Source organism: Hyaena hyaena, unplaced genomic scaffold (genome assembly GCF_003009895.1).
Source record: "Hyaena hyaena isolate Hyena2069 unplaced genomic scaffold, ASM300989v1 scaffold_2, whole genome shotgun sequence".
Classification (NCBI taxonomy): Eukaryota; Metazoa; Chordata; class Mammalia; order Carnivora; family Hyaenidae; genus Hyaena; species Hyaena hyaena.
The window spans coordinates 2,122,328-2,146,165 of NW_024080634.1; the positions used below are offsets into that span (position 1 = coordinate 2,122,328).

At 50.1% G+C, this 23,838-nt stretch overlaps 3 protein-coding genes and 1 long non-coding RNA gene across 10 annotated transcripts in view; 1 reads left to right on the forward strand and 3 right to left on the reverse strand.

Annotated features, from left to right (window-relative positions):
* The first annotated feature begins 2,074 nt into the window (after positions 1–2,074).
* On the forward strand, positions 2,075–5,669 carry LOC120229643. Its single transcript, XR_005527797.1, has 3 exons — positions 2,075–2,230; positions 4,546–4,830; positions 5,211–5,669. It is a non-coding gene; the product is annotated as an uncharacterized LOC120229643 (long non-coding RNA).
* Positions 4,367–15,414, reverse strand: CFAP298 (cilia and flagella associated protein 298). Its single transcript, XM_039228765.1, has 7 exons — positions 14,704–15,414; positions 12,671–12,838; positions 10,923–10,990; positions 6,707–6,865; positions 5,752–5,883; positions 4,985–5,080; positions 4,367–4,696 (listed from the first exon to the last, which is right to left on the reverse strand). The coding sequence occupies exons 1-7, from the start codon at positions 14,840–14,842 to the stop codon at positions 4,586–4,588; spliced, it is 873 nt and encodes a 290-aa protein (XP_039084696.1). The 5' UTR covers positions 14,843–15,414; the 3' UTR covers positions 4,367–4,585.
* On the reverse strand, positions 6,884–10,916 carry LOC120229633. The gene is made up of 2 exons (XM_039228776.1): positions 10,640–10,916; positions 6,884–7,569 (listed from the first exon to the last, which is right to left on the reverse strand). Exons 1-2 carry the CDS (start codon positions 10,801–10,803, stop codon positions 6,978–6,980), a joined length of 756 nt encoding a protein of 251 aa, XP_039084707.1. The 5' UTR covers positions 10,804–10,916; the 3' UTR covers positions 6,884–6,977.
* Positions 15,415–19,759: 4,345 nt separating the features above from the next.
* SYNJ1 (synaptojanin 1) overlaps positions 19,760–23,838 on the reverse strand; it is an 86,854-nt gene continuing 82,775 nt past the window's right edge. For 5 of the 7 annotated variants that reach the window (XM_039228372.1, XM_039228364.1, XM_039228354.1 and 2 more), the window contains one exon: positions 19,760–22,743. In XM_039228372.1, coding sequence (XP_039084303.1) covers positions 21,940–22,743 — 804 coding nt within the window. In that variant the 3' untranslated portion in view covers positions 19,760–21,939. The remainder of the gene's footprint in view (positions 22,744–23,838) is intronic. The other 2 variants (XM_039228391.1, XM_039228382.1) reach the window with 1 other exon arrangement.

Consider the following 23,838-nt stretch of genomic DNA (forward strand, 5'->3'; position numbering starts at 1 on the left):
GCGCCGGAAACTTGCCAGAGAAGGTGGACATCTGCTCCTGTGAGCTGAGTCCATTTTGTGAAGGTCTAGTAGTTAAACTCAAAGCGGCTCTCAGTTTTGGGGGTTTGCTTTGCATATCAATGCCCTTGATTGTTTTATCCTCATCTCCTTTTACTTTACAATGTAAGCGATTTAGTCATACCATAGGATTCTGATCCAAAAACTGGGGTGCATTTTGTGTTTTGCAAATTTATCACGAAAACCCATTCGGGCACAATGCAAATGGGATCACAAGAAATGAGAACCCACAAGAATAATGCCGCTATTGTGTCTGTCTACTGTGTTCAGGGGGTGGGGTGGGAGGGGGAGGGGCAGCGGACGGTGTGGGGACAGGGAGGCCCGTGGACATTTACTGCGCCGCGGTCCGGTCACCCATGTCACACACACATGGCTCCACCTTATTCCAAAATGATGTTGTAGATGGAGGGGCAGAGGGAGGGGCTCCTGCATGTCGTCCAGTCCATCAGTCACACGCTGGTGGCGCCTGAGACACCCGGAGCACGACGGCCTCTCAATGAGCCATGGAAAAAGAAGAAATGGTGTTAGGTACCGTGGGCTGCCGTGCCAGGGGCACTCGTGGGGGGCTTAAGGGGAAAACCAGGGACACGGCTGCGGTCACGTGGACACCCAACACAGCCGGCTGCGGGATCAGGGATTTAGGGGACAAAGCTCGTATGGGTGGTTTGGCGCTTTCACAGTTTGCGTTTCAGGATGATCCCACCTCGTGGCTGAAACAGCAAGACTGACTGATTTTCCTGGTCTGAATGTATAGATTCAATCTATTCAGACCAACGGTAGCCCAGGGCTCGGTGTGTGTGAACCCTGTTGTCGGCTGACCTCGGACTCCAGGCTGGCGTGTCCCCGGATCCGCGGGGCAGTCTGTCTCCCAGCCCGGACACAACCCAGACTCTTTCTTTCATCGCTTGGGGGGCCGGGGTTTTCAGAGCTGCGTCGGGCTTCCGTTTTGGCTACGGCACCTCGAGGGCAGACTTGGGCATCATCTCCCTTCAGCGGCTGGTGGGCCGGAGCCGTCTGGGGGCCCGTTGTCCCACAGCCGTTTGGCTGAGACCCCTGCAGGGGCCATCTGCCCCCCTATGGAGGCCCGTGGGGGCGGGGGCCCTGCACCGGCCTAAGGTCGGGTGTACCTGGGGACTCACCAGCAGTTCACACAGGCTCTGGGGTGAGCAGGTGGGTTTTTAGAGGCCACATCCTGGGCAAACGATCCTCTCTGGGCTTTAGTTTCCTTATTTGTGAAATGACAAGAGCCCTCGTTTCTCCGAACCTGGCTGTTGTGAAGGATCCACAAGAAAATACGCGTAAAGCACTTGGCGTAACCAGCTGGGAAACCGTCCGGTACAAATGCCGGCTGCCATGACCAGGGCCACTCGCGTCGAACTTTTGCAGGGAGTCCCGAGTCTTTCTCCTCGAACTCGGGCCCGTAAGGGTTTTCTGCAACACGAGGTCACGACTCCAGGGATCTCGCGGCGGGGAGAGCAGGGGTGGGGGTGGGGGGTGAGGGGGGGTGGGTTCTGAGGCTTCCTAAGAGAATTCCTAAGGCTCAAGGCCACTGTGCTCAAAGCATGTGGCCGTTCATTTCAAGCTTGACGGCACATTCTTCGCAGAACGGTTGCCAAGGAACGAGGTAATCCTGTGACAGGCCGCCTGCCCGCGCGTCCGGCTTGCTGGCCCAAAGGGCTGTCGGTGGTGTCAGATTTTATTACTAGCCTTCCTGGTCTCCACGGAAGAGCTGTGTGAGATCACACGCGTGTAAAAGGACGAATCTAAGGGCCCAGATTAGCACCCCACAGAAAATAGGCTCTTTGTTTCCTTTCCATACTGATCCAAAGAGGGGTAAAAAAAAAAGTAACAGCAAGATCATCACGTACCTTGTGCCTTTAGGCTGGTCTGTAACCTTCCATCTGGTCAGGTGACTTGCCCGAACACGGATACCTCAGTGAGTCCCTGTGGCCCCTTGGCTCCGCCCTCACTAGCATGTGACCCAGGTCACCATTTCAGACCACCAGCCTCCTCAGTGGGTGATGTGCAGCGAATTAACCCACATCAACATGGTGGGCACACAGCAGGCACCAGTGACCGCCAGCCCCCCTTCCCTTATAGACGGCTGTGAAGGCGCTGCCTCTGTCCGAACAGAGAAGCCTGGGGGTTGTGAGGCAGAGACTGTACTTTTTACGTGAGTATTCAATATAGGAGTGTAGCATGATGTAGTAATCTAGTCATTTCTTTCTGGTTTTTTTTAAAGTTTATTTTGAGAGACAGAGGGAGAGACTGTGCCTGCATTTGGGGGAGGGACACAGAGAGAGGAAGAGAGAGAGAATCCCAAGCTGGCTCCACATTGTCAGTGCAAAGCCTGATGCGGGACTTGATCTCATAAACCATGAGACCATGGCCTGAGCCCAAATCAAGAGTTGGAAGCTTAACCAACTGAGCCACCCGGGGGGCCCCAATCTAGTGATTTTTTTAATGTTTATTTAGTGATTTCTATACCAAAAAGTGAGCGACCCTTTGGTGAATAACTTCAGATTATATGAAGCTATAGAGTAACTATCATGGCCACATAACACATTTATATTCCATTGAATCAAGAATTCCTAATGATACAGAAATAGCTCTTTTTAAAAAAATTTTTTTTAACATTCATTTATTTTTGAGAGATTGAGACAGAGCACAAGCAGGGGAGGAAAAGAGAGAGAAGGAGACACAGAATCTGACACAGACTCCAGGCTCTCAGCTGTCAGCACAGAGCCTGACGCGGGACAGGGGGCTCCAACTCACAGACCATGAGATCATGACCTGAGCCAAAGTTGAACGCTTAACCGACTGAGCCACCCAGGCGCCTCTAGAAATAATAGTTCTTAAAAAGATCTACTGTGATCGTGTGCCTTGATAACATTTTTTGCAAGTCCAGCATGGATGTAATTTGCATAAACTGTACACTGTCAAAGGCAGGATGCTCCTCAAATAAAATCATAGGATCTTACTGCAAACTTCACATCATGCAAGTATAAAAACTCTTCATGGAGACACTTAAAGTCATAACCAAAGTAGAAAAGAAAACAGATGCAGATTTGCCTTTACAAACTTTGACCATCAGCCGCAAGAGTAAGGTGCAGTCAAGATGTGAGGCTGGCTACAACCCGTTCTAGGAAACCCCCGCTTTGGGAAGAGCAGGAATCTCGGTAGCCACTTAGCGGCAGCCGCTGGAGGAAACCTGGGGACGGTGGGGAAGGGAGGCAGAACGTTCTTGGCTCAAAGTCCTTCCTGCTCCTGAGGGGGGTAGTCTCTGCCTAGGGCCCAAGTCCTCCCTTCTAGGTGGGGGCCAGAGTCTTGGCAGATCTTGCCACCATGTGCCCATTTTTACTGGTCTGAACCTGGTGAGCCGCAGAGGGGGAATTGGCTGGGCCGCCCTCCCCCCACCCCAGGGAAGGCTGCCGCTCGGCAGGCAGAAAGCACGCCTACCCCGCCCTTGGCTTCCACAGCTCCTTCTTCGTGGCTGCGGGGCAGGCAGAGCAGCGGTGGGCACAGGGGGGCCAGGGCAGGGCAAGTCCCTGTCATGCTCGTCCCCAGGGCCAGCACGCTGCACCTCCTCCAATGGCGGGAACAGAGTTCTACAGACCAAAAGCCATGCAGGACAAGATTTCCAGGCTATTCGGGCCGCTCCGTCTGGGAGATGAACTTGAGCTCAAATGCCAGGGTCTGCACAGATGATGGGGTTGGGGGTTAAAAACTGGTCAGGATGGTGGGTGGTCAGTGAGCCAGAGCCCATCATCAGCCTCCGTGGAAGCCTAGGCTCGGAGGGCTGCAGGCTGAGCCCACAGGGGAGAACCGTCTGTAACCAGGGTCTGAGATCGTTTTCCGGAACAGCCCAGAAGTTACAGAAGAACCAGTTTAGTCTCCAGGTCAGACGGGCTTGCTAGCCAGCTTCCATCACGGAATAACCCTTACACCTAGACGGCAAGGCCGGGCAGGCGCAGCCGGGAGGCAGACTGTACCTGGGAGCAGGGCGATGCCAGAAAAGTGAGGCGTCAGGCGGGCAGGATTACAGAAGGCGGCGGAAGGATCCAGCAGGTCCGCCAGGGGGCGGTGAGCGTCGGGCGGCCCCTAGCGGCCACTGCCGGCCACGCAGCTCGGCAGCCACCTGACTGGCAGGGAGAAGACACCTCCATTTGCTCAAAACAGCAGTGGTTGTGAGAATATAAAACAAAGAGACCCAGAAGAAAACAACGTCTGTAATTACATTTAGTATTTAGTAAAAAAATCCAAACTCCAGATACTAAGTAGTTGTTTTGAAATAAAAATAACAGGCTGATTCTTTGGAGGATGTATTTATTAAATTCTAAGACCTTAAATAATTTTTGTTTGAAACATTCAAACGGAAAGAAAAACTAGGAAATCTGGAAATTCAACATCTTCCAGAGGGTTGGGGACACCCTGTTATTATTATCATTGTTATTATTTCAATGTGTTTTTATTTTGCTTGCATGAAAGGTGAGCCAGTATTTCCAACAGCATCACCAGCTGGTGAACTTCATCTTGGCCTCCACTTGATGTCTTTTACCCCATGGAAATGTCTTTTCAAAGCAGTGTTATCTGCCCATGGAGAATTTAAACAGGAGTCATCATCATTTTCTTCCAATTTCTGGAAATAAATACGTTTTACACAGGAAGGCATTTCAGGAAGGTGTTTTGCAACGTGAACAGGCTAAAGAAAGCACTCACGTCCAAACTCCCACTCCCATCTACCCAGAAGGATGCTTCCAGACCCTAATGCAGGTGGGATGCCTGACGGGGCCCTGGAGAGGCGGAGCTCTAGAAGCGCCCCCTCCCTACACCCTGCAGAATTCCTCTCCCAACCCCCCCAGGCACAAGGCAAGGGAGGGGGGGATGCCCCTGGGCCTGCTCTGCTGAGAACCTATCAGCCTGGTACCTTGAGCTCCTCCTGTCTTCGGTGGTAATACAGCATCAGCTGCTTCTGCTCCTCGCTGCTGATAATCGGTTCTCGGGCTGGGGCTCCCTGTCCCCTCTGAGAAGACAAGGGCAGAGCAGACTGATTACAGCACTCCTACAGCGCAACCCCAGAGGTTGCAGTGAATGTTCTACAATCTTCCTTGCTGACTGCTAAGGATAAACAGGTGATCCATTCTGATCCGCAGGGAAGGCTTGGTCTCCAGCAGCCCCTCAACCCTGGGCCCTCAGACCGATGGAGACCAGAGGCCAGGCAATGCCATCAACCCCCTGGGGTCCAGCGGAGAAGGGATGGCGACCATCATGGCAGACGCTGTTTCCCCACAATCATGGAGAAATGATTTAGGACAACGCAGCCTTGCAGAGATGTGGCGCTATGCTACTTAGATCTGTAAAGGCTTCTAGCACAGTCTCTGTGTTTACAGAGTATCAGTACGTTGAAAACTTGAAATCAGTGCTCTAGGCTGTATTTTTCATTTTGAGAAACACTTTTCATTACTTGTAGCCCTGTTTCTAAAGTTGAAATTAGCATGGCATGCGTACCCACCCAGCCACCCATGAAAACAAACTCCAAAACAGACTTCTAGTTTTCGATGTTTTACTTTAGAGCCCCCACTAACGGGATTAAAGTATTTGCCACAAGGAGATTAAGTAACGCTTGCTCTAAATTTTTATCGGTTGGAAAACACTTAACAAAAAATGGTGTCATGTTAAAGCAAAAGTACTCACTTGCTGAATCTTGACGATAATTTTGGTTTTCTCATTCTTGCCCACGTAGTCGGAAAGCTTCTTTGTTCTTCTGAGCTCCTTGGCCGCCCACCACAGCTGGGCCTCTGATTCCTCAATAACATTCAGTCCTGCCTGGGGCCATGGTCAGAACAGGCTGTACGGGGACTGAGACATCGCCCAGGGGCGCGGGGCCTGGCTGGTTCCCCCCCACCCCCAGTGCGGGGCAGGGGCCGGCATCTCAGCCCCGCCCTGTCCTCCCCTCTCCCCATGGGAAACACCACCAGCACTGGGTCAAAGCCCTTGCTCCTATGGGTGCCCTTCCTGCTAGCTCCAGCTCGTGCCCTGCCTTCGTGCCCTCCTGGTTCTGGGAAGGGGGAGGGTCCTGTCTCAGGTGCACCCTTATCTATAATAACGGGTCCTTCTCAGAAGGGTTTTGAGGATATGCTGGGAATGAGCACTGGGATCCAGCAGGGTTTTTAAATGTGGGCCTAATGGGGCTGTTTGTCTGCTTCTGCGCAGCCCGCCTGTTTAAGACGGCTCGGAGCCACAGGCCCTGTCCAATAGGGTACGTGATACATGAGAAAAACAAAGGAAAAGGGAACATAAAGGAAGGAAAATAACATGAAGCAAAAGGTGAGGCTAGAACACAAAATTCCATGCAAAGGGACCGATGAATGCACTTTGGGTAGAAACAGGCCAAGTTGGGTTTCTGGCTTCCCAGTGGCCAGAGAGAACGGGAGGGTTTTCAGTTTCTGCTGACGGACTTCCTGCCTGCCCCTCTGTGAGTGCCCTGGACCACGAGCACTAGCTTCGGGCTCTCCCCTAAGTTCAGGGCTCTGCTCGCAGTCACAGCACCGCAGGATGGAAGGCTGCGTAAGAAGCAAAACACGGCACCCGGAAGAGGAGGGCCAGCTCCGCAGGGAACCCCCCCACAGGATGCCCGAGAGCCACACACCTGAGTCCCAGACAAGTCTTCTTTATTTTCAAATTCCATCCGGATGGGATCGTATGGCGGCAGCCCCATGGGATAGACGATCATCGTTGCACCTCGAAGCTGGTCCAAGGCGTCTTTCACCATCTCCAGGGTAACACAGACTCCAGCTTCCACTTGTTTCTGAAGGGACAGGGACGGGAATCATAACCGCTTCAGTCAGTATTGACCAAGTTCTTGTACAAGACCCCCGCCGGCAACTGCCAGAGGGCACAACGCACTCCAACCGCGCTTGCTACCGAAGCCACCGCCATACTTCTGGGGCTTCTGCTGCTCCCCCGCGGCCTAGACCACCAAGCGGACTATGAGCAGGGCTGACAGGGCAGTCAGGTGCGGAGGACAGGACACTCGGCGGCACAGACCGAGGGGATCGGGCCACACCTCGGGGGAAGGTGGCGCAGGCAGGTGAGCGGCGGGAACAGGTGCTCCAGGCCCAGCAGCAGCAAGGAGCCGCAGGTAAGTGCAGCCAGTGCCACAGGGGACGCTGGGGCTCACACGGGAGGGCCCGGGGGCCAGGCGGCAGGGTGTGCGCTCCGCACAGGCGGCAACGTCCCTCCTGGGCAGGAGGGATGGTGTGGAGCCTGACCTTGCAGCAGGTGAAGAACGCTCCGGGCTGGGGGACAGCAGGCAGCAGGCTCAGAAGGGCACAGAAGGAGGTGTGATACAGGGGACACATCTGGTCTGTCCCCCGCTCCTGGCACCCAGCTTCGAAATTCCCAATTCCCGACTGGTAGGAACGTCTGTTGTTATTCATAAGGAGCCTCTGGACGGCACCAGAGTTTATGCTAATGAGGTGACCCACAAGGGACCTCAGTTCCGGGGAGAGGCTGCCATGGAAGAGGGAGCGGAAATTAGAGGGTTGAAACTTTCAGACCCAACCCCCATCACAGCCCAGGGGAAGGCGGGGAGGGAAAGGAAGGGGGGCTGGAGGAGTCAAGTCATGTGGCCAAGGATTTGGTCACTTAATGAAAGCCCTATAGAAATTCCGGGGATCAAAGCTCAGTGGAGCCTCCGGATCGGAGAACACACGAGGTGGGAGCCTGGAATCCCAGGAGGGCTCCACATGCTCCGCGCCCCGCGCCCCAGGCCTTGCCCTACACCTCTTCCCTCTGGCGCGGAGGTGTGTCCTTTACAACAAAACTATCTAGGAAGTCTAGCACTTGCAGTGTGCTCTGTGGATTGTTCCAGCAAACTGCTGAACCAGGAGGGGGGCTGTGGGGACCTCCAAATTTACAGCCAGGACAGAAGCAGTCTGGGTGCCTGGCGTCAGGTGTGGGGTCTTGCTGGGGACCTTGCCCTTTCCCTTGCGGGCTCTGCACCAACACTGGGGAGTTAGTGTCAAACCTGAACTCAGGCCACCCAGTCGGTGTCTGAAAGGCACCAGGAGGCTACCAGGGAGCCTTCGATAAAGCGGTTGCTACGGCAACGGAAGGCGCTGGGGTGTCGGCATCATGGGACAGACAGTACAGGATGCGTACAGGACCCGAGGTAAGGCTCACGGGGGTGGGGGTGGGGCAGAAGGCAGGACTCCAGTCTGGGTCATCGAGGCCCCAGTGGCTCTGCCAACACAAGTGGCAAGTCTGCGGGAAGTGCTACCCCTTGGGTCCAGAATACAGGGAGGAGCGAGGAGAGAGGAATGGGCTCTCGGGTCTAGGAAACTGCAGTTTTCTCGCGGTGCAGATAGGAGGTAAAACACTGGGGGGCGGGGGGGGAGGAGAGAGGAGGGGACCCAGGACAAAGTACTTGGATAAACACTCAATGTAAGAGGCAAGGGCAAGAGAAAGGGCCCCCCAGGAGCTGGGAGGGGACAGGACAGGCGGGTCCTTGACGTGCTCAGAGGACAGAGGCAGACAGAAAAGCCTCCGACCTGCGAGGTGAAGGGGTGGCCCCGGGATGGCCGTCTCTGTGGGGGAAGGAAACAGAGGCCGGGTCCTGAGAAAGCCGGGAGGGCCCGGGCCAGGCATGTGGCGGTCCCTCTGCTCCGGGAAGCTTGCTGGGAGGACACGGGGGGTGGGGGAGGCTGCAGAGAAGGGATTTCGGGGGAAGGAAAGAGGCCTGAGTGCGTTCACAGGGTACACGCAGCCCACAGGACAGGAGGGAGGAAAACGTTACCCCCGTCCCGGTTTCCAGGCCAGCAGCAGAAATGGGAGAAGCCCGGGGCGGGCCGGGGGTGGGGGGGACACGGATCAGGCGGAGTCTCAGGGGAAGGAGGAGCAGAGGCCCTGCAGCAGGGGCAGAGAACTGAGGGCTCCTGCCAGACAGCCTTGCCCTCTGTGCCAAGCAGGGAGGGGGCAGGCAGGGCAGGACACAGGCCGTTCAGAGCCCCAGAGCCCGGGGCCTGCTGCGGGCCCAGAGGGGCGCGGCTGGGTTAGGGAGGGGGCCGCACGGGCCGCAGGGGGGCCGTTCCGGTGGCAGCGCTCAACCCTGACCGAGCGAGTGGGAGACCGGAAGACAGGAGGAGGGGCGAACGCAGGAGTCCCGCGCCAGGGACGCCCAGGTCCCCGAGGGGGCTGAGGAGGGCAAGGGGGATGCGGGGCCGGAGGGAGGTGGGCCGTGCCCTGGGGGCCCAGATCCAAACTCTCTGAAGCTGTGTTCTCCTCTGTGAAATGGAGGGGATCTTCCTGCCTCACGTACTCGCACGTGGCTCATGACTGTTTCCGGAGTCACAAACCCCCAGGTCTTCCCATCCAAGGCCTGTGCCAGAGGGTGGATGTGCGGAGCTCCCAGACCCGGGGTCACGTGAGGGCGGTCTTCCTGCTCGGAGAGCGTCGCCCGCCGCCACCAAAATTCACCTCAGCGGGGATGCCAGTCATTTTCTGTCCAAGCTCCACGAAATGCCATGGCAGTGATCCCTGGCCAGGTAACATGGCGACGGAGGCACTCCGGTGTGGCTTCAGGACAGCAGACACCCCAGTGACTGGGTCTCCTGCTCTCAGCAGAGGGGCGTCCTAGGAAAGGGGCTGCAGAGACACAGCCGTCTCGCTCCCAAGGAGCCACCGCGTCCACATGTTCCCCCATCTCACTCTCCCCCCGTGATGAACCTCCTGCTTGCCCCACAGGGCTAAGTGTCCCCACCACGGCCGGCTCTGGCGCGGGGACGGTGATGCGCACTGCATTTTCGGAGGGCGGTGTGGAAAGGGCCCTGGGCGAGAAGTCAGGCCCGCCACTGGGAACAAAGCACCGCACAGAGGACCGGAGCCCCTGTGAAGCCTCTCTGGAAATTCGGAGACGACCACGCCAGAAGATCCGCAAGTAGAGAGACCAGAAGGGGTTTCCACGGCAGACAGTTGGGATGGGGGGGCAGGGAGGGCGCAGCACCCAGGCCACGATTTTCCCAACATGCCCTGACACGGGCTCGTTTGATCGGGCGTTAAGTCATGATTGATGCTTTATAAAAAAGGCTCTGGGATCAAGTGCATTTTGCAAACACTGCACGGAACCAAAGCCTCCCCTGTAGGACCTCAGAGAGCCTTTGCTGAATGAACAGGCACTAAAGAGCAGCCTTTCCTGAAGCACTTAAAGGATTACTTAAGAGCTTGAAGAATCGGGGACATGTTGGTTTGGAAGAAGTTCTGCCCAGTGATCGGGGAGAAGGAAAAAAACCAGCCATCCGCTGAGAAGGCTGGAGTCGGCGTGGGAGCAGCGCACAGGGCCAGCCCAGAAACAAGGCAAGTGATGGAGAAAACAAGTCTTCACACGTCCAGGTTTGCGTTACCCGCACTGTCAATGGTACGGCTTCTGCCTCCCCTTCTATGAGACACCTTGTGGAGGTACTAGTGACCATCCCAAAACAGTAATTCATAGTGGCACGCGCTCCAGCCATCAAAGATCCACGGAGCTGTCACAGGGCCACGACGTTTCCATTTCACTTTCTCCCGTTCTTCCCCCACCACGTACGTGTCAGCTCGTGCTTGTGCTGCACGCAGCGCACGGTGTCCTGCGAGTCCACGCTGTACTCCCGCAGGCCAGGCACACTTCCTGCCTGACCCGCGGAGACCGGGAGGATTCAGGACAGCTGTCACCGAGAGGAAAAGGAAAAGCGACAACCCACAGCCGAACATGCTGGCCTCCCTTGCCCCTGGAAGGCTGAAAAACAGAATAGGCTGGGCCCCAGAAAACTCCAGAAGCCATAAGTGGAGTTTGTATTTCAAACTTAGGGCCTCATTTAAAAACAACTAACCTTCGAGATGATTGCTTTGGCCTCTTCTATAGTGTTCTTTAACACTTGCTTCATTTTTTCATTTGGAGCTGTGGAAACAGAACAGGGAAGAGGGGGAGAGAGAGAGCCATCTGTAAGTCTTTTTGGGGAGGAGAGAGGAAAAAACAAACTCCCCAAATCCTTAAATGTCCCAATCCCTCCTGGCTGAGGAGCAAGGGTCCGGCGGCAAGACCTTCATGGGATTCCGGTGAGGGACACGGGGAAGCCGGCTGCGAGCAGCTGGCAAGGCTCTCAAAGCTTTACTTTCTTTTTTTAAGTTTAATTATTTTGGGGGGAGAGTGAGAGAGACAGAGAGAATGCAAGCAGGGGAGGGGCAGAGAGAGAGGGAGAGAGAGAATCTGAAGTGGGCTCTGTGCTGTTAGCAGAGGGGCTAATGCGAGGCTTGAACTCATAACCTGTAAGATCATGACCTGAGCCGAAGTCGGAAGCTTAACTGACTGAGCCAACCCAGGCGCCCCACAAGGCTTCACTTCTTATTAAGTAAAAGTATGAATCAGACACTGAAAACGCTAGAAACATAAAGCTGTGTTAGAATACAAATGGTTCATTTAAGAGAATATTGGTTTAAAGATGAATCATGCGCCATTAACTGGTTCTTATGAGATACTGTTATTTTTTTCATCGATGCAATTCCTTCTAAAAAGCAAAAATATCTTGGGGTGCCTGGGTGGCTCAGTCACTTAAACATCTGACTCTCCATTTTGGTTCAGGTCACGATCCCATGGTCGTCATGGGATCGAGCCGCAAATCAGGCTCTGTGCTGGCAGCATGGATCCTGCTTGGGATTCTCTCCCTCCCTTTCTGTTCCTCCCCTGCTTGTGCTCACGCGCGCTCTCTCTCTCTCTCTCAAATAATAAACATGGAAAAAAAGAAAAAGCCAAAAAGTCTCTCCAAATTTACAATGAGTTTATGTATGAAAAGCTCTGGAAGACAGCCAACCATTTCTCAAGCTAAAACCCAACCGAATTAATATGAACAATTCCTATGAGCTTCAATATTTTTTTTTTTTTTTACAAAAATATTTTTTGAGCCTTGTAGGGACACTTTTGTATTTCTTTTGCTCCTGATAGTGTTTTAGCGTCGTAGGTACTTAGGTGCTTAGGTGTTTGATCAACTACAGTCTTTTAAATGGAGACTTTTACGCAGGTTGAAGGGGATGAGCGGTCAAAATGGGCTACCGTCTTGTTTCCTTGAAATTCCACACGACCAACCAGACACTAATGGGGGACTAATTTCGGAATGCTGACACGTACTATGATGTTTTACACCACAGAGGTCTGTGCCCTCGATTCAAGTGGAGACCCTGGGCCGACATCCACTTCCTTCCTTCACACGGAACCTCTAAGTGAACCCTAGTGCCTGCAAAGCCTAACAGAACCTTCTACACATTTCAGCGACTGTCCCCCGAAACGATTAGGTTGAACCGTATTCACTTTTCACCATGTGTTACCTCCAAAAATGGCAGCTTCGGGTACTTCATCTGATACCCTGAAGAGCTGGCAGCATTCTAGTCAGAAGGAACGGGCCAAATGCTTCCTTTACCTACCCGATTCCTCCTGGATTCACACTGTGCCACAAGGAGTCAGTCACACAGCGCGGTATTTCATGCGTTTGTATAGAAAACTGAGGTCTCTGTTTAACGCTAAGTTGCCGCTCGTGGGCTTGCTGCTAACCTGGGGCGCGCACACAGAGGACACAGGCTGGATTACCTTGCCCATTCCTTCGACCGATGTCATCCTTTTTAAATACTGGGCCCCCGCTGGGTACACACTTTTCACCCCATTCGTCCCTTAACTTCAATTCTTCAATCTGGTCGTCGGTCAGGCCTTGCATATTAGGAGGGAGAAACACGCCATGTTCTGCCAATTCTTCCATTTCTTAAAAGAGAAAGTTAGACAACATGTATCAGGATCATCACCTCAGTGAGATGTAGGCTCCCTAGGGGTTGGGGGTCTTGCCCATTGGCTCCCTATTTTATTTAACAAATACTTAAGACACCACTTGGTTTGGGCCAGGCCTGTCCCTGACCTTTGACACATGGTCGCCCATTTGTCCCGGGCCAACGGTGACATAGAGTTTAGGAGCTCACCGTGGTCACAGGCAGCAGGACTGCGGGCTCTGGGCACGAATCTTCTGCCGTGTTGTACCTTCTGGGACTCAGGAGGCACAAGTTAAAATTCACTGACAGTCAGGATACATACCCACGAACAGTGTTACAACATCCAAGTGTGTCTGCATAGATTATTTCGCTTCCCCTTGTGAGGCAAGCAGGAGAGTCATCGGCACCCTCGTCTTCCCTAATGCACAGCTCTGTCACCTGACGCTTGCTACTTCACACCACACTTTATAAATAAATTTTCACTTTATAAATAATTTGTGTAAATCTGGTCAGTGGAGAGGATTCCAGGCAGTTGACAGCCTTCCAAAGCCACAGAGATGGGAGAAGACCTTGGTGTTCTGGTATCACGTTCACTATGCAAAAGCGTGGCTTTGTCTTTTTCCTATAGCATATATATTCACCCCAAACCTAACCCACACTTCAACCTTGCAAAACTGCTTGCCCTTCCTTCCTTCCCAAGTTCCCGAAGCACTGTGGGAAGATGGCAAGTGGCTTGTCATAATACAATACTACAAAACAAATGGTGTCACTTAATGGGGTCCTTATTGTCTCGCTCCCTACCAGAATCTGGGCATCTAGGGGCCCAGGGCTGCTCCCCTTCATCCTGGCCTGCGGCAGGCAGAGCGTGGGGACCTGCCTGGACCCCAGTGGACAATGGGGGCTGCAGAACAAAGGGAGGAGTCGCTAATGTGACTCTTCACATTGAGCACATTTTCAATTGGTAATTTTATAGAAAAAGAAGTTGGAGTCACTTTTCTCCCCAAATGCTTAAATAAAAAAAAGAAAACATTTAATACTGAGCTGGTTTTGCAATCAGCAAATTTTACTAAGAAACTACATGTATGCCCCATAAAGATAGAAGCCATAACCCTTAAGGAGTTCTCCACGGCACAAAAATCACGTATTATGGAAACACTAGACCACATCTGGAGACATCTGGAGAATCACCATGTCTAGGGCCGTGCTGACGAATGCGATCGCCACCAGCCCCACCAGGCTCTTTAAATTTAAATTAAAGTGAAATACAATAATAAAAAAAAAAAAAGCAGTTTGCTCCTTGCCATGGGTGCCTTCAGGGCCGCACAAATAGGGAGCAACTCACTCGCGGCAGAAGGTCGCCAGGCAGCCCTGCTCTAGAGCATTCGAGAGAAGCGACCAAACGCTGTAATATGAGACAGGGGCTTGAGTTTCCTGGAGAAGGGCAGGGGACGCCAGGGCTCTCGGCTGCCCTTCCCACCATCGGGAGGTGGGGGGAGGGGGGTGTCCCAAAGCCAGGTGCTTCCCCACCCGGAGGCGCTCCACTCCACAAGTCTCGACAGTGAGTTCATTTCACTACACCTGTTCTGGGGCCCGGTCTTCCGCTCCCCGGGGTTACCCTGTCTCCTGGGCCACTTCACACCCGGCCCCGCGGCGCGCCCTTGGCCCCGCCCCCACGCTCTCCGCGGGACCCCGGCTGTCCCCTTTCGGGCCGCCAGCCGTGTGTCTTTGCAAATCTTGGCAACCCTGACCCTCTCCGCCCAGCCAGCCCGAGTCTCGCGGTTCCCCCCACCCCCCACTTCCCGCCCCGCTTCTTCCCCGCGTCCCGGGCCCGCCCCGGCTCGGGCTCCACGGTCACGGCCGCACCTGAGCAGACGCGCTGCACCTTCAGCCGCGCGTTGTAGACCCGGGCCACCTGCACCGTGAGCTCCTCCAGCTCCGTGCTCCCCGGCGCCTGCAGCAGGAACTGGCTCTCGTCGCCCCGCTTCACGTGCAGCAGGACCATGGTGGCCCCGCAGACGCCGCCAAGGCGGCGAGGAGGAGGCCTGGCTGCGCGGCCCGCCGGGACCCGAGCGCGAGTAGCGACCGCCGACCAACCGCCGCGCCGAGTGCGGAACTCGGGGTCTAGCGGCCCCGGTCCAGGGGGAGGGGGAAAGGCCCTCACTCCCGGAAGTGCCTGTTGCCAGGAGCGACACAGAAACACTGGCGCCGCCAGCTCGGGTCGGAAGCCGAGGGTGGAGAGGCCGCAGTGCGCGGAGGCCCGGCAGGCGCTCCCGGAAGCAGGTGCTGCTCGGCAACGATGCCCCACAGTCCGAGACGGCCGCACCCCGCCCGGAAGTGTCTGTTGTCGGGGCAACCGCCCAACGGAGCCCAAGCTCTCCGAGGGGAGCGCGGAACGCCGCGTCCACTCTCCTGGGCCCGAGGCTCCACAGAAGCAGATGTGTGGGGCGGGGGAGGCTGCTAGGTCGGAGATGGGTGGGGTGGTGGGCACCCTCCGAAGCCGAGCCCCGGAGCGGGGTCCGCACTGCCGCCGAAAGTCCCAGCGGCGTTTCTGCCGCCCGCACTCCCCACTGCCGGAAGTGCTTCCTGCTGTTTCCGGCCTGGAGCTGTTCCGGGAGTTCGCGCGGGTTGCCGGGTGTGAGCACCTAGGGACCGGGAAAAGTGTCCGTCTTCCTCTGAGGGCTGATTCGGATTCGCATATCTAGGGTGGCTGTAGCGGCCGCGGCCGGAGCGACTGCGCCCAAGCTATCCAGCCGGCCGCCGCCCAACGAACTTTTTTTTTTTAAATATTTTTTTTTTGTTTATTTCTAGGAGAGAGAGAGCAGGGGAGGGTCAGAGAGAGAGGGAGATACAGACTCCGAAATAGGCTCCAGGCTCTGAGCTGGCAGTCAGCACAGAGCCCGACGCGGGGCTCGAACCCACGAACCGCGAGATCATGACCTAAGCGAAAGTCGGACTCTTAACCGACTAAGCCACCCGAACTCTTAATGAACAGGCGCGCTGTTTCTTCCAGGCGTCGGTGACACCGCGGCTTTAAAGGCCAGGGTCACTGCTGTCATGCTGTCATGGAGTTTATATTCCAGTGTAAGTGAGGAAGAGAAAACAAAATAAACGGAAGAGGCAAACTCAGATAGAAGCATAAAGAAAACCAAACTGGGCGATTGGCTTTTTAGGTTGGATGGCCAAGGAGTGCTTTCCGGGGAGGGTGACATTTGCACTTAGCCCTTGATAACGAGGTGTCACCAAAGCTCCAACAGTGCAAGGCTTCAACCCTCGTCTCCTTGGAAGCCATTGCCAAACACGATCTGAATGTTGCAAGCACCTGCTCCTTTGTACTCCTGAAACTTCGGCTCTCCCCTTTGGAACTTCATCCTGGGCAGAGGGGATGGTGTGTGCCTGGAAATGCCCAAAGCCAATCCAGGGCCTCGTATGAAGACTGTTAGACTGATTCTGGACAGACAGGGTATGGAGCCCAGCGAGCAGATGTGTTTCCATTTCTAGGATTGGGGCAGGGAGCACCCAGACCCTGGAACATACAGTACTGGTCAGAATGCTAAATGTCTCCCTCCCCGCAGGGAGAAGGGGACCTACTGTGTTCTCTGAGCTCCTGAGTGCTGGCCATAAGGTCATCCCTCCGTTTCTCCTCAGTCTGATTCTGTATTCATAAGCCAACCAAGCTTAAAACTTGGTTGAAAGTGTATTGCTTTCTAGGTGGTGAGAACCATTTATGCACAGACTCCTGTATTAGAGTCTCTGGCTGTAACTTTTAATAAAGTGTGGAAAACTCATGTACTGGCCATCCCGTTGTGTTTAAATATGTACTTTACTAATCATTTGGTAGGAATCATTCGGTAGAAAATATGTACTTTGTTCTTCACTTGGCAGGAACAAAACTCCACAGATCAAGCGCTTGCAGGATCTTGAATCTTTGCCAGCCTGATATTTGCCTTTGTAAGTCCTGCTAACTTTATTCTGTTATTAACGCTCCTTTCAGTGTCCTCTTTCAGTCTTTTTTTTTTTTTCATCCAGGCCACGTCTTACAAATTTGCGTGTAGCTTTTTCTCTGTGGTTTCCGTAATCCTCAATCATGCTATAAATTCTTGTCTTGCTGGCCTCAAGTGGGTTCTGAATTTGAAAACAAAAGGTGGTATCTGTGTGCTCTTGACGAGTTTGGCTACTTTTCTCTGAATATTTTAGGTACTGCTGACTTTCTAGGCTGAAGGGCATCTTGTGACCATTTGTCTCTAATGAAGCTGAAGGGCATCTTGTGACCATTTGTCTCTAATGAAGCGTTAGTGATGAATGCTGTGATCTAGATAATTAACAGGTCATTCATGATGGCTGCCGGATACCAGGCAGTGAGGGAGGAAAAGAACGAATTTTTAGTCTACTGAAAAAAACCTTTTTTTAAAGGCCCCAACATTAGAGATACATTTAAAGTTCCCACATACCCCTCTCTGATTCCATTTTCCTCTTCCCCTTCTCCAAACGTTAACTACTATCCTGAATTTATCATCCCTGTTGGCTGTTTTTATACCATCGACACATGTATGTGTCCCTAAAGAATATATTGTTTTGTATGTTTTAACTTTTCTATAAATGACGTCATACTGTATTGTTTTGTAACTCACCGTATGGCTCCGGGATGAGATTTACTAATATGTCGTTCACTTGTTTTCACTGCTGTACAGTATCCTACTGTATGAATCTGTCATTCCACTCCCCTGACGATGATTAGTGTATTTCTAATTTTTACCATCACGGACAATGCGTGTCCTGTTCCACATGCACTGAATTTCTCTACAAGTCAAATTTCTCGTGATAGAACATGTGGATTTTACTGGACGTTGATAAATTCCTCTCCAGAATTGATAGTCTCTCAACAACAGCATGTGAGCCCCCAATTCTTCCAAATGGTCACTAAATCTTGATGTGCTCACTTATTTTCCTAAAATTAATAAACTGGGATTTTAAAATTTTATGTATCTATGTGTGTGTGTGTGTGTGTGTGTGTGTGTGAGTTTGGTTATCCTGTCAATCACCAGGACTGTAGTTAGGTAGTTTGTGGACTTGCAGAGGTCAGGATCTGGCTATGCATGAAGAGGCTAAAAAGATAAGTTACACACTCGGAGAAATATTTGCAAACCATGTATCCAATAAAGGGCGAGTATACAGAATAGACAAAGAACCTTCAAAACAGAACAGTAGGGGCACCTGGATACCTTAGTCGGTTAAGTGTCTGACTCTTGATTTTGGCTCAGGTCATGATCTCACAGTTGGTGAGATGGAGCCCTGTATCAGGCTCTGCGCTAACAGCAGAGCCTGCTTGGGATTCTCTCTCTCCCTCTGTCTGCCCTTCCTCTGCATACGCTCTCTCTCTCTCAAATAACTAAACATTAAAATAATAATAATAATAACAGTAAAAAAACAATCCATTTAGAAAATAGGCAAAAGACAGATATTTTACTAAAAAAGATATTAGATGGCAAATAAACACGTGAAGAGATGTTCACCATGACTAGCTATTAAGGAAACAAAGCCACAATGATATATCCTTTACAAAAATGGCTAAAATAAAAAGTAGTGACAACAGTAAGTGCAAGGAAGGGTGCAGAGAAGTTGATCACTCATCCATCACTGATGGGAATGTGAAATGGTCCATTCTGGAAGACAGTTTAGCAGTTGTTTAAAAGATCCAAGCATCAACTACCCTGTGGTCCAGCAACTGCACTCCTGGGCATTATCCCCAAGAAATGAAAACTTATGTTCACACGAAAACCTATACGGGAATGTTCACAGCAACTTTATTTATAATAGCCCCAAACTGGGAGCAACCCAGATGTCCTTCAATGGGTGGGTGACTGGCTAAACCAGCTGTGGTACATCCGTACCTTGAAATACCACTCGACGATACAAAGACATCTGCAATCTAGATGACTCTCCAGATAATTATGCAGAGTAAAAAGTCAATCCCAAAAGGTCACATACCATATGATTTCATATATATATGTACGTTAATGTCCTAGTTAATGTCCTGGTTGTAGCAGTATACTATAGTTTTGTAAAATGTTACCACTGGGGGAAGGGGGGCTGGGTAAAGGGTACTTGGGGTCTTTATTATTTCTTACAACTGTATATGCATCTCAATCATTAAATCAAAAGCTTCTTTATTATTGTGTGTCAATGAATTCTATATATTTTCTGTATATTTTCTATATATTTTTCTAAAATTATATCGAACATAATTCAGCGATTTAAGAATCAAAGTTACTGTTCTGAATAGCAATCCGACAGGAGTGAAAAAAGGCAATACTCAGAGGCACTACGAGGCTTGGCCTTGTACTTGGGCCTTTTTAGCCAGTCTCTGGTGTATGGCTGTCCTTGTGACTCTTTCCCTTCTACCCCAACTTGTTTCTTTTGCTGTGGGTTAGAAAATCATCATTCATGCTTCATGCATTATTTTCTAGCCAGCAAGACTCTGAATGAGGGCCTCTCTTCTTAATGAGGATTTGTAATCTTAGAATATCCTCTTACTTTTAGATTATTATATGGAGAAGTAAAACGGATGAAATAAGGTCTTGATTTAAAATACCTGATCTGAAGGGCACCTCAATTGGTTAAGCATCCAGCTCTTGACTTTGGCTCATGTCACGATCTTACGGTTCCTGGGTTTGAGCCCTGTGTTGAGCTCTGTGGTAACAGTGCGGAACGGGCTTGGGAATCTCTCTCTCCCTCTCTCTGACCCTTCCCCTGCTCGTGTTCTCTGCCCCGGTCTCTCGCTCTTCTCAAAATAAATAAACTTAAAAAAATACAAAAATACCCGATTTGACAGTTGGTCCCCAAAGGTCATTACCCTTGCATATGTAACGTTCAAGGAAAATGGCTGAGAAAAATTCTTCCCTCTTGAGCAAAGTAGTCGACATGGTAAAGACGGGTATATTTATTTCATATGACAGCACATTTCACAGATATGTACCGAATGTCTGTATACCACTGACTGTAATACTGTACTTCTATAACGTATATAATTATAAATATTGTATGCCACATAAGCAATAAAATTCTTACATATAAACAGCAATCTACTATAGAGAACAAGGAATTCACAAAGAGATCCTTAGTGTCTAATTTCTGCTCTGCTTTTAACAGAACTGGTAAATATTTTAATAACACAGAATAATGGCTAGTTATTGGCAGCATACCTTTAGCTTTCCTAACTCTGTGCCCTTTCAGCAACTTGCCAAATATATCTTTCCTGATAAAGGCTGAGCTGCTGCATGATACGTATATTTTAGACAGTAGTTTATATTCAATAGGAAACATTGCTCACAGAACTGCAATCTGCACTAGTGAAGTTTATAATGAATTCTTTTTGCTAATGGAGAGCAAATACCATACACACTAACACCTAGATGTTAAAGCCACAGTTTCAACAAGTTAATTCACATTCTGAAGCACACTGCTTATAGGAATACTGCTGTTTAAAATATACTACTGCTGAAATGATTAGAACCCCCAAAAAGCACAATATAAAACTCACAAGAGTTAGTTCTGACAGCAAATCCTGGCTGTTAACAGAGAGAGGATTACTTCTATAAATACAGTATTTTGATAACATTTGACCATTTAGAAAAGTGCTTTTTTTCCTACTAGATTTGCCTTAAGTGCAATGCAGTTTGCTGTGCTTTTCCATGTTACATAATCTTAGCCATGAACTCTATTTTCTGATATTCCCCCAATGCACATCTTTAAAGGCTAAATGTGGACAATGGAATTTAGGTGGACATCTATAACTCTTCCTACAAACGGAACGTTAGTATCAGTCAGGTAAGGATGACTTTAACTTAAGCTGACAACAAAACATCGCTCACGGAGTTTTCTGTTTGGGATTATGTAATGACATCAAAATACTACACTGTGTAAAAATTCTGTGAACTTCATAAAATAAGAGCAGGATCAGTTGCGTACTGGCAGTGCAGGAGACAAAATCCACAGCTACTTTGAGGGGCAGCTTCTGAAAATGTAAAGCAGCTTCACAGATGGGTTGCGTAGCCTCTGACGGGGGACAGAGCACACACGCTGAGTAGATCCCCAATTCCAAGGATTCTGAGGACGGCTGCCTTCCCTGCTAGGAAGTTCCAGAGCAAAAGCAGCAAAGGGAAAGTGGGGGGTGGGGGGAGTGGGTAACATACACCTTAGTGCAGAGACGGGGGAGTGCACTGCACTCTATATACTTCTCATTGAACTTGGAGGTATGTGCCTTCCTGACAGATAAGGCCATAGTGCTTTTTTGTGTGGGCCGGAGTGTCCGTCCACATGACCGTGACCACAAAATAGGCTGCTTCCGGCGGCAAGACCCTCCTCCCAGAGAAAAGCGTAAGGAGGTGCTGGAGTGCAAAGTAACAAAGATGCGAGTTATGTGTGGAATGGTAGGAAAATCTGGTTCTGTAGTGAGATTCTCGTTTGGGGAAAGAAAATTAATGAACTGTCCAAATTTTGCATAGAGCCATCCTTTTGGTAATGAAATACTGAAAAAAATAACTCTGTTAGAACGTTTAGGTAAATATTGTCTGAGTTCTAAGGTTTCCAAATAGGGAAGTGTATATATATGTGTGTGTGTACACATGCTTTCTTTTTTTTTCTTTTTTTAAAGCCATGCCTTTCAAAATGGTCTCAGTCTAACTTTGAGAGCTCTTTGGTAAATACCTGGAAACCCCAATTGTTCACAAGTATGAGAGGGCTGGCAGTAGTGTCAGCTACAAGTTGTTTGGGCTTTTTGAGATTCTTCAGAGAAGACGGACAAAGCATTTCTGAATAAGGACTATTGTCTAAAGTAGTTTTGAGCACTGTTTAGGGCTACTTCTCTCTCTCATTTATCCAAACAGAAACACACCAAAACTCCAGTTAATAATGAGAAGGACTTTTTCCTTATTTCCAATATACACATATGCCAACTTTGTACACATTAAATAGTGGTATTTCGTGACAACATCAGTGCACGTAACAATTCCATATTGCACATTATGAGTAACTAATGCCCGATTCTTTTGGCTCTCACCTGCCCAAACTAAAAACAACAACACTGTTTTCTATTGCATAACCTTATCTTTCTGTAAAGTCTAGTGTGGGTGACGCCTTCGATGACAAGGTTGTGAAAGGAGCTACTGAAGTGGTTGTGGCAGGTGGGGGCTGAGAGACAGGAGGTGGAGGTGGCCGTCTTGATGGCATCACACAGAAAGGAACACTCGTACCTTTATTCCAGTCATCATCAAAGGTCACATTGGAGCCAGAGAGCAAACTTGGCTGATTATTCAGTAAGTCTGGACAAGCGGACTTTGACTTCCCTTTCACACCAAAGTCCTCTTCTTCCTCGAAGGTTACCCATCCTTTCGGGGTGCTGATTTTTGCCGTAGACTGGCCCTGCAGATCAAAACTGTCCTTGAAACCATCAAAGGAAGATGAAGTCTTGCTATTGTCATGACCAAGAGGCCTCAGAGAAGGGAAAGGACTGTTAGCAAGAGGCTCGTCTCTGGAGAACCATGAAGTTGCCTCCGATTCTTGAGACTCGGCTCTAAATGGGTTTCCAGGAGCTGCAGTCCTGTCGGTAAACGGATTTGTGCTGGTCAAGCTAGTAATAAATGGGTTTGGAGAATATCGCATATTCTCCTGGGATTTACTCCGGGCTGGAATTGGAGGCATGCAAGCTATAGAACTCAAAGTATTCATGTTATTTTGTGTTGCAGAAGGCAACTGAATCAACCCCATTGGGTTTGGAGCTGGAGCAGATGACGTTTGAGTGGATAACTGAGCCTTTGATACAGCAAGCAGATTGAATGACAGATCTTCAAATGGGTCACTCTTTAAGGGTGATTCCAGTCTGACAGCCGAGACTCCATTTGTTTTCACCTGAAAAAGAGAGCACTCAATAATCAGCAAAAAAAAGGTAATATATTACTTTTAACAACCCCTCTAATGCTTCTTCCTGTCTCAATTATTCATTGAGGGGAGGTGGCGGCAAGGATGCAAATTTGAAACTTAAAAAACAGCTTTGTATAGTTTGTCCCCTGGTAGTTTAAGGAAGATAAGACAACTAAAACCTTATTCTATAAAATCTCCCTACTGAATAAACCCCTTTACTAAATACATTTGTTTAAACCCCAAAGAAATGAAGTAGAGTTTGTTTCATTCATGCAAGTCCTAATAGGATGTAAAATGGAGAATTGTACAGAAATTAGCAAATGACTTTTGTACATGCCCGGTTTTAGCAAATGTTAGCACGAAATTAAGAAACCCATATTTAGAACTTGTGCTAAATCTATATATTTAACTTCCAACACCTATCATGATGATGCTGTGGTTTCACTGTTCTTTTAAATATATTTTTATTTAAAGTCAATGTTACTATGGACATTCAACGTCATGAGTGGAAATTGATTTTATCAGTATATTTATATTCATAAGCTGAAGACAATGCATCTCTTCCTTTTCTACTTGGAAAAATGAATTTTCAGAGCATTTTTTGCCTTTAAGTTCTCCTCTGTAGACCAAATGCTGCTAATAATGTGACAATATTCCTTAACGGACCTTCCTCATCTTGTGAAAAAGCGTTTCAAAACAGATATGCTTATTGATAACCATACGCAATGATTGTTTAAAACCGCGGGGTGGGGGTGGAATCCTATGTTCTATCTGGTATATTAATCCTAAAACCAAGATGAGTGGTCCACCGTTCTTTCCATGTGGCAAAGTTGGCTGTGAACTGGTAGGAAGAGTGTTCTGAATTACTTTATGGGAATGAAAAGTGTGCGCTCTAGGCCTAATTCACAAAGAAGCCAGCTGGGAGAGGGCATGACTATGGGACAGAGCTAAAACCAACTTCTCTTATGGGGAAGAGAACCCTGGCCTTAGGAGCAAAATTAGCTCATCAGATACTTCATTTTAGTTTTAAAAAAAAAACAAAACTGTACATAATTATTGACACTAAATAGATGACTTGGATAT

Coding starts and splice junctions, on each gene's coding strand:
- LOC120229633 (XM_039228776.1), bottom strand. CDS start 10,803: ATGTTCGGCTGTGGGTTGTCGCTTTTCCTTTTCCTCTCGGTGACAGCT. Junction 7,570..10,639: donor GCACAAGCACGAGCTGACAC/GTACGTGGTGGG, acceptor CTTCCATGGCAG/CCTCTCCCCGGAACTGAGGT.
- CFAP298 (XM_039228765.1), bottom strand. CDS start 14,842: ATGGTCCTGCTGCACGTGAAGCGGGGCGACGAGAGCCAGTTCCTGCTG. Junction 6,866..10,922: donor CCAAAGCAATCATCTCGAAG/GTTAGTTGTTTT, acceptor CTGTCCCTTCAG/AAACAAGTGGAAGCTGGAGT. Junction 5,884..6,706: donor AAGACTTGTCTGGGACTCAG/GTGTGTGGCTCT, acceptor CCATGGCCCCAG/GCAGGACTGAATGTTATTGA.